General features: G+C 54.8%; 1 protein-coding gene across 1 annotated transcript; it reads right to left on the minus strand.

The window, feature by feature from the left end:
* Positions 1-37: 37 nt before the first annotated feature.
* GAPDHS (glyceraldehyde-3-phosphate dehydrogenase, spermatogenic) lies at positions 38-9845 on the minus strand. The gene is given in 13 exon segments (XM_073225594.1): positions 38-212; positions 298-395; positions 1439-1461; positions 1464-1600; positions 1728-1889; positions 2194-2234; positions 2236-2275; positions 2683-2801; positions 2893-2974; positions 5945-6051; positions 6195-6296; positions 7082-7206; positions 9590-9845. Coding segments are annotated over 13 exon segments (1278 nt in total). The 5' UTR covers positions 9657-9845.
* Positions 9846-9951: the final 106 nt, after the last annotated feature.

Here is a 9951-nt window from a genome sequence, read left to right on the forward strand (position 1 = left end):
CTCAGGGCACAGCTTTAAGCACTCTTGAGTTTTTATTTCACCATTGGCCCTGCGGCGCAGGCTGCCCTTCTTCCCTGGGGGAGCCGAGAGCGGCAAGGGGAGATACAGGTTCTGGCCCCAGAGCGCGGAAGCAGAGTGGGGCCGTCCTGTTACACTTGTCGCGGCTGAACATGTAGCGCACGCAGTTACTGTAGCCGCATACGTTGTCATACCTGGGGCAGGGAGGTACGGGGTCGGGATCTCTCTTCAGACCACCCCCAGTCTCCCTCAACCTTCTGTGACTACTTTGCCCCATACCAGGAAATGAGCTTCACAAAGTTGTCGTTGAGTGCGATGCCGGCCTTAGCATCAAAGATGGATGAGTGGGGATTGGTGACAAAGTCCGTGGAGACGACCTGGGCGGCAGACTTTCAAAGGTAAGTGTGGGGCGCAGGGCAGGGACTTAACGGGAGCATAGGTTCCGACTCTTGTGCACATTGTGCGCCCATTCATGTGCAGTATCTGATGGAGCCCTGCTGTGTCCAGGTTATGGGACAGTGTAAGAGGAAGGCGCCTAGGGGCTTTGCCTGGGGGGAACTGGGCAAAGGACAGAGACCGAAACCGTGTTGATGCTGCACCAATGAACAGCAGTTGTGGGAATGAGGCAGGCACTTGGAGTGGGCCAGCACAGAGGTCCTCTCTGAGGCGAGGCGGTGAGGCTAAGTCTGAATGACTAGGAGGACTGGGCCAACTCAGGCCCTCAGCAGAGTCTGAGGTGGCAGGGGCTATAGCACAGAAGCCCTGAGGGTTTGGCCCTAGTGTGGGTGACGGCCACAGGAAGGTTTTCAGTAGTAGGGGTGGTGTGATCTGCTATCTTTAAAATAAGAGATCCTGGTGGCTGTATGCAGGTGGACCTGCAAGAGCTACAGCAAGGAGAGAGCACCAAAGGTGAATGTACAGAAGTAGCACTACTTGGAGCAAAGGCATAGTAACATCCAGTTTTCACAGGGAAGGTACCTGGCCATGACCTGCCCCAGGCAAGTATTGAATATGGGGGCTGTTGTCTTATTCACTATGTAGTGAGCAAGCACTTGCTGTGTGCTAGGCCCTGGGAGACAGCTAGAGCTACAAAAGTGAAGAGTTCCAAAGTCCCTGCTTTCTGGGCATGCATTTGTTGGCATGACCAACAGTGACTATGAAATGGAATTCCAGGTAAGGAAAAGGACCACAAAAAGATAAGGGTGGTATTAGAGGTTTGGAGAAGGTGAGGGCAGGCTTTGAGGCCACCTGGGGGAAAGGCTTTCCAGGCCAAAGGAACAACAAGTGCAAAGATCCTGAGGCAGGGAGATCTGACCTTCCCAGCCCTGCAGTTCCTATCCTGATACATTGTGAGCAGCTCCCTGGAAAGTCATGTTCCCTCCCCAGAGGGCTCCCAGGGTCCCCTTTCCTCCGTCTCTACCTCATCCTCGGTGTAGGCAAGATGCCAGCCATGGGCCCCTTGGCTGCTGCTTTTATGGCCTCCTTGATGGATGAGTGTGGGGTAAGCTGGGCCAGGCGGCCGGTCAGGTCCACAACAGACACGTCTGGAGTTGGCACCTGGAATGCCATTCCTGTTAGCTTCCTGGAGGATCCCACGTCAGGGGTGGGAGTCAGAACCCAGTAGCTTCTCTGTCCATCTGCTCCACCTCTGCTAAATAGGCGCCTCAGGGATTAGGGACCAGTCTAGTTCTCTTGGGGTGCACCCCAACCCTGGTTGCAGCTTCCTGCCCGGGATGACTTTGCCCACAGCCTTGACAGCCCCTGTGGAGGCTGGGATGATGTTCTGGTGGGCGCCCCATCCATCTCGCCAGGCCTTCTTTGATGGCCTGTCCACTGTCTTCTGGGTAGCAGTGTAGGAATGGACTGTGGTCTTGGGGAAGAAAGGGCCACAGTGAGGCCTTCTGCTCCTAAGCTCCCATGCCTCTTTTTCCCAAGCCCAGGGTGGTGGCCCAGGTGTGAAGGCTGGTGGGGCCCATTGACCACAGGAGGGCCTTATGCAGGCCAGGGTTCAGCCTTGTCTGTGAGTTGTACAGTGTTTTAAAAGACTTCACTACTGGTGGGCCTCTCCTCCCGAAACCCGTCTCTCCCTGTTAACGCCCCACACTGAGTGAGTCCTGGGAAGAAGAGGTAGAGTTTCCCTGCCATGCCTCCTGCCCCAGCCCCTCTCCCCAAGTCATCAGCCCTTCCACTATCCCACATCGCTCATGGATGACCTTGTGCAAGAGGGGCCAGGCAGTTGGTGGTGCAGGATGCATTGCTGAAAAGGCCCAAGTGTGCAAGGGCACTGTGAGGGGAGTCACAGAGCCACCTTCTGCCCTTACCTCTCTTTCGGATGTGCACACAGGCCTGGTTTTGTGGAAAGTCAGGATGGGATGAGAGGGATCCGTGGGGATGATTTAAGACTGAAGGAGGCACCAGAGATGCAGCTAGGGGAACCCCAAGCATGTTCTCCAGAAGTTGTGCATTTCTAACAGGTAGTTTTAGGCTAACATTAACATGATGGCTATTAAGGCTTTGGGAAGGAGAAGCAAATTGATGTGAAAGAAGCACCAGGGGTCCTAGTGGGAGTGTGCATGGGGATGGTGAGTCTCATTCTCCCCCCGTACACAGGCTGCCATGTCTTCTGGGCACCACCACATACTTCAGAATGTTGCTGCCCATTACCTGACAATTTTCATGGAGGGAGGGTTATAGTCCTTTTCATTCACCCCCATGACAAACATGGGGGCATCTGGTGAGGGTGCAGTGATGACCACACATAGGGCACCTGCCTCGATGTGGCCCTAGGGGAGAAGCACAGGTGTCATGAGGTGCTTCAAGTGCCCCCCGACCCTGGCTTCCCCAGCCAGCCCTGGGCACCTCTCCCTGACTTACCAAAGCTTCATCTATGGACAGGTACACGCCTGTGGATTCTACCACATAGGGGCTCCCAACAGACTCCCAGGGGATATCTGGGCTGCATGCTGTGTGGGGTGGTAGCACTGTGAGTCATCACCGCCTTCATAGTCCACAGCATTCAGAAGGCTGACCAGAGACCTTCCCACCCGGCCTGCAACTGTCAATTTCCCCCATCCTTCACATATCTGGCCGCCCCAGATGGATTCCATCCTGATGGTCTTGCCTCTCATCATGAACCCCACCCTGGAGGACACTTTACTTTTCTAGACTGCACTACCTGTGAGCCATGTGCAAGCTGCCACCTGACTCAGGCCTCAGACCCCACCCCCTCTCCCCAGGGGACCATCCCTGACTACTCCTGGCCAGGACAGGCCCTTTCTATGATATGCTGCCCAGAATTGGACCCCGGGAGGGCGAGGCCTGCCCCACTGCTCTGGCCCTAGCCCTGACAGCCTCCTGTGGTCCTCCTAGCCCCTCTTGTCTTCACTGCTCAGCTCCTGCAGCAGGGAGCCTGCTGTCAGAGGTGAGGCAAGTCCCTGAGGACAGACACTATACCCCGGGAGCAGCTCCTAGCGGGGACTGAAGCGGGGGCAGCCCTGGGGCCAGCAGCGGCTACTGGTTTACCTTAGAAAGGTCAAGGCAATTTTCTATATCCTTTATCAATTTACATTCTTACCTGCTAGTTTATCAAATGTCTGTATTTGAAACATATGTTAAACATTGAGTATTGATATTTTCCACTAGGGTTTACCAACAAGCAGTAAATGAATAAACTATACTAATTTTTTTCCCTCGTGGGGTTTGTTACAACTGCAGTGTTTGCTTCTGTGACTGTTCGTTAGCGTCCGTCTCATCTGCAGACCACCCCACAGTAGCACAGCTGGGTCCGTTTCCTTTGCCGTTGAGCCTGCTACCCTGAAAAACCCAAGTCAACTTTTGGGTTTTTTTTATTAGCCATTCTGCACATGTTTATAGAACACCTGCCATGTGTCCATGTTCTAAGCGCTACCTATGTTGGATTCATTTAACCCTTGTGACCCAAGAAGTAATAACTGTTATTATTGGTATTTTCCAGAGGAGCCAGTGTCAGGCAGAGGTAAAGGGAGGAGGCGGGTGGGAGTGCAGGTGGGCTGGCCTGGGATCTGCAGTCCTAGCTGTGCTGCCAGAATGAATGAATGAGTGGCTTCCCCTCTTCTCCCTGGGCCACCACACATGGTGGTTCTCTTTGGTTATCAGCTCTGCCATGGCACACCTTTCCTCATATGGTCCAACTAGCTCTTCTCTGATGTTCCCCATTTGCTGCCTTCCAAGTTTGGGGTGGGGAGCACTTCAAATTCTCCCACAGCAGTTGCTGAACTGGCACGGGGCCAAGAGTTGGCACCCAGGAGACCCAGTCCCTTCTCTAGGCTGTCATAGGCCCTGTCCTGCTCAGAAAGCTGTTTTGATGATTCCATTCATTCATTCATTCTTCAAGGAGGTACTGCGTTGCCCCAGCGCCAGGGCCTGCACCTACAGGTGCAAAGCAGTGATGCTGATGCAGACCCGCAGGGCCCTCCCTGCAAGGAGGCTGTGGCCTTGTGGGCCAGTGCCCTTCCTGCTGCTCCGCTGATGCCTGTTAACTCCAGCCAAGCTCCTGCGACCACCGTCATCCCTATCAGATGCCCCGGGAAACAGGTCCAGGCGAGTGCTGTCCTGTGCCTGGGGTCACCCAGTGGAAGGAGTGGAGTGGGGCAAAGCTGTGCTGCTGCCAGCAGGATATCCACAGAGCCGTGATGGAGAGCAAGCGGCCTGGGGTGGGACGGGGCAGGCGCTGCAGTGGTCATCAGAGAGGCCAGCACCTGGTGGGGCAGACAGCGAGGGGGAGCTGGTGGGGTCGGGGGGAAGCAGCACTCCAGGAGTGCGGCAGGAGTGAAGGTGCCTAGGCCGTGCAAAGAGAGGACAAGGCATGTCTGAGCCACGACTCTGCTGGAATTGTTTTTGGTGTCAGGCTGCCAAACATGGATCATTCTTCTCCCACTCTTACCTACCTCTTCTGTCCCCCCTCCACCATCCTGCCACTCCTTGCCCTGACCCTGACCATCTCACCACAAACCCTCCCTGCCCCTCTTTATCATTCACCCTGGACACTACTGAGAAAAGAAGGGGGTCTGAGTGTGGATGGTGGGGAGGAGCTGGGGAGGCTGCAGGCCTTGCCTGGGGCTGCACGGGGGCTATGTGTAAAAGTCTTAAGGTGGCCAAGGGCCAGCCATGCCTAGTAGTTTACATTAGAAAGATTAAGTAGGTTTACTGGTTCCCATTTTATATATTTAGCTTTTTTTTGTTATCTTGAAAATGTTTTTATTTGAAGCATGTTAAATATCTACTGTTACTGCTTTCAACTTTCAGATTCTAAACATCACTTTAAGTGGAGGAGGAGGAGGATTAGTATTAGGAGGAATGACATGGGACGAGCACCCAGAAGTCAGCACTGCCTGGTGTGAAAGCTGCTGGCTCAGCGACCAGGTGGTGGGTGGCCAGTGTGACTGAGGGCACGTGGAGAGGGGCATACTGCTTGAAGGGCCCATCAGAAGCTGGGATTTTATTCATGGGATGATGGGAAGCCATTGGATTTAAGTAGGGGTGCAGCCAGATTCTGCCAATGTTTTAAAAAAGGCCTCTGTGGCTGCTGTGTAGAAACTGAGTGGAAGCAGCTGGCTGGCTGGTGGTGCCATTTCCTAGGAAGGGAGATGAATAGGTTTGGGGCTTGAAGGAGAATCAAGTGTTGAGTTTTAGACATACTGATTTGCTATGTCTGTGATAAAACATGTAAATGTGTGTTAAACAGTATTTGGAGTGAGTGGGGGCATCATTTTAGATTAGTGCTTCTTAACTATTTCAGAGGTTGGGGACTTGCCTCCAACCCAGTATCGTGCACGCACACACTTTGGGGGTTTGTGAACCTCATGTGAGAGGCAGGAGTCCCACTCCAGGTATCCGCATGTCCCCTGCACTAGTCTGTTGGTGGCTTGCCTCAGACAGCTGCCCTTACCATTGGAAGACACTGATCCCCTGGTCGTCCACCACCAGCCTTCCCTTCCTGCTTTCCACACTCCCCTTGAATCGGCCAGGGGTGGAGTCAATCTTGAACATGTACACCTGTGGGAGATACAATGGCTTCTAGTCTTGGGGTGCCAGGGATAGGGGAACCCCCACTTTGTTGAAGGAGCCTTCCATAGATCTGTCCTGAGCCCCTTCTCCTGTGCTGCCCTGCCCGATCCTGCCCCCTGCCTGCCGCTCGCCATGTATTCTGGGTCAATGAATGGATCGTTCACCGCCACCACTTTAATGCCCCTCTCCGTGCAGGCACACAACACCAGGCGACCGATGCGTCCAAATTGGTTCAGGGATGAAGGTTGTGGGATTGTCCTCAGAATCCATGGCCAGCAGGCAAAGAGGAAGGGATGGGAGAGAAGGGGGTAACAGGAGGCTCACTCGGGGGCTGGGTGGGCTTCTCAGTCTGGGGGGAGGAAGGCATCCAGATGCTATAATCTCTTGTCCGGATGACCTCACCAGCCTCTTAACTGCTTTTTTTGCTTCCCCTGCCCGTCCACCCCTGGCTTTATATTCCTCACCTTGTAGCTGAATGGATTTGTAGAACTTCAGGTCAGATTATGTCTCTTGGCCTGAAAACCTCCATGAATATCAATAAAACCAGACCAAACTCCTTCCAAAGGCCTACCAAGTTCCTGCTGGCTTTCCACAGCCCTCCCTTTTCTCTCTCACTTGCCCCACACCAGCCACACTGACTTCATGCTTGTCCTCAGCACATGAGCTGCCATCTCCACCCCAGAGGTGGCACAGCTGTCACTCAGGCCTCACTCCATTGTCACCTCCCACCAGCCTTCCCTGATCCCTCCGGCTCACACTGTCTTCTCCGGTCTCAATTTATCCCTGAGTTCCATGCTGTGCATCGCATGCATCACTAAACTGACGAGTTCCTTATTGGGTTGTCTTCCCACCAGAATGTGGGCTCTCTGCGGGCAGAGCCCTGTGTGCCTCCTCTCTGTGTTTCTCCAGGGTGGGCAGAGCGAAAGCACTGAAGGTGAGAAATGTGGAGATGCCCCAGTTGTGACCTGAGGAAAGGCTGGGGCCTGCGGCTTCAGGAACAGCTCGGGCCTGGCTGACTGATGCCAACAGTCAGCTCCCGAGCTGAAACCTTCTTAGATGGTGGAGGCGGCAGATGAGGTGGCATTTCCTCCCTGACTGGCTCTGCCTCAGCCTTGGGCTCCGGTGGATGCTGTGCTCTGGTCACTGCGGGAGGAAGTGGGTGAGGGCAGTGAGCTGCGCCATCTCAGGGTGAGAGAATTAACCATCTTTGCCACTCAAACCTGTTGTTGGCTCCTGGCCCCTAGTGGCCAACCATCTTCCCTACTGTTTCCTCAACCTACCTGATCCACAGAGCAGGGGTGGCTTGCTTTAAAATACCAATGCCAGGGCCCCTTCCCTAGAGATTCTTATTTAGTGAGTATATATTTTTTAACAATACTTGGGGTGATATTCTCTGTGCCTCAGTTTCTTCCTCTGTAACATGGAGATAATAAGAGTACTTCTTTCAGAGGGTCTTGAGAATTAAGAGGTAATATATGTATGTAGTGCTTATCAGAGAGTCTAGGGAATAGGCTACATACATTAGTATTTTAAGGATCATTTCCCAAACTTGTCTGATAATTGATCTAGCTCAGTGGTCCCCAAAACTTCTGATGATAAGAATCACTGGGGAGGCCTCTTCCTAGGGAAATGTGACTCAGAGGCCCAGGGGCCCAATTCCTGCCCTGGGCCCAGGAATCCTGTTTCTAACAAGCACTCCAAGTGATTGCTGTCCTCAGCAGTAGCCTCAGTATGCGCAGACTGCATTTAAAAACACCTGCGGTCGGAGTGATGTTACCTGAGCTCCAGATGAGGGCTTGAGGAGAGGAAGGGGCACAGGGTGGAGAGAGCAGTGAGGGGCCCTGGCTGGCAGAGGGTTCCAAGCTGGGGATCAGGCCTCAGCATCAGCCCTGGCTCAGCCACCTGCTGGTTTTGGTCAAGTTAGTGAACCTCTCTGGCCTGTTCCTGGTGTCACATCTGACCCTGCACCTGGGGGCTACTGTGAGGGCTTCGTGAGATTTCAAGGCCCAGTAGGTGCTGATTTTAACAGAGGAGAGGAAGTCTGATACCAAGTATTCCTGAAGAAAGAGAGAAGGGATTAGAGAGAGGCAGCGGGTAAGGGTGGGGGTCGCTTTTGGCTCCAGAATTAAAGGCACCTGGGAGGTGGTGGGGCTGGGAGCTGGAGGCCCGCTGGCCTGTCTCCCTGACCTCTCCGGGCTGACACAGACCTTACGGCCTGAGGCTGGGCTGGGGGTGTTTCCAGTAGCAGTATTAGAGTTTAGTGGTGGCAGCAGCCTATGGTTAGGGATGACCCTAGGGTATTTGCATTCCTGGGGATGCTGTTTCTGCTACCACAAAAGGGGGAGATTTGTCTACATGGGTTATGTGTGCGGATCTGAGCCTGCTGGGTGACCTTTCAAAAGAAAATGCAGATGGTCCTCCACTCCCAACTTCCCTCAGGCTTCCCCACTCCTCTCCACTCCAGGGGTGGGCTATACCAGCTGGAGGACAACTGTTGCACTGAGAAGGAAGGGCCCTGGGGAGCCTCAGTGAGGAAACATCACTTGGTAGGTGAACCAAGGGCACAGGTGCGCTCGCTCCCAGTTACAATGACGCTCCTGTTTCCTGGGTGCCACTGTGGGCTAGGTGCCCTGCTCTTCGGGAGCGTGGCTCAGGAATCCTGTGAGCGTGTGCTATAAATCCTGGTTACAGAGGGGAACCCAAGGCCTGAGGTCACAGCGAGTGATGAGCAGGGTGGGGGCTCAAGGCCTGTGCCTATAATCTGCTGCTTGGGGTCTGCTTGACCCGCTGCGGCCACGCCTGTCCAGTGCGGCGGCTTCAGGTCGCCCCCAGCGCCCGCGGTCAGTGCGGAGGCAGCAGGGGAAGAGGGGCCGCCTTCTCCGAAGGCCTGGGTTGTTGGGGAGTGTGTGTGTGCACCTCTAGGTAGTGAGGCAGGGCCCTGAATTGCAACTCTGCTGTTCTGCTGCTGAGACCTAGGGAGGGGTTTGTGCTCCCTCACCTCTGGTGGCTGCTCTGTGAGTAGGGACAGTAAGCGCACTGGCTTCAACTGGTTCTTGCAAGGCTCAGTGAGCATGTGGCTGTAAAGTGCTCGGCCGGCCCCAGCAGGTGCGGTATGGCGGGGACAAAGCCCACCAAGCCCCAAGCGGCCCATTCGCACTGGTCGAGGGAGCGTCGGTTGTGTGTGACACCCAGCTGGCTGAGGCTCTTCATCAATCAGCAGTGACCTCAGAAATGCCCACTGGTGAACCTGGCTCCAGCCTCCGCTGCAGCCCCCTGCTTATAGCCCTGCCCCTCCACCACTTGGAAAGCAAAGGCTGGTAAGCGGTACAGGGAGTACAGCTGAAAGGAGGGAGGAAGTGGCTCAGAGGGAAGAGCCCGCTGGCCTCAGCGAGTCGCCCGAGCCTCCTGCGACCCCCACCCCTATTTGTGGAAACCGCAGTGGGCATGCTCGCAGAAGGCGCGGGGTCAGGGTGCCCATGACCACCCTTTCTAACCCTCCCCGGGGTCACTCCACCGTGTCCTTTACCCAGGCACGGCTGTCGCAGCAGCTGGACAACGGTGACATTGGTGAGGACGATGTTGCGTTTCAACATGGCCTAAAAGTTTTATGACCTAGCCGCCCGGGACCCACCGCAATGTTACCGTGATGTGGGACCCCGGGGGTAGTGGGGCCAGAACTTCTTGCCGTGACCTCACAGTGCCCAGTGCAAAAGCTCCATCCCAGTCAAGGCATGTGACGTCTGCATGCCACCACCGTGCCATGGCCACCACTGGCATCTGGAATGGAATCTGACCTTTCACACTGGTCCTCAAAGCTCTTTTCCCTCCTCTCTCCCTCTGTGCACTGTCCCTGCTAACCCTGACCCTTCACTGGAGACTTACCCTGTT

The sequence above is a fragment of the Manis javanica genome, chromosome 17, assembly GCF_040802235.1.
Source record: "Manis javanica isolate MJ-LG chromosome 17, MJ_LKY, whole genome shotgun sequence".
NCBI lineage: Eukaryota > Metazoa > Chordata > Mammalia > Pholidota > Manidae > Manis > Manis javanica.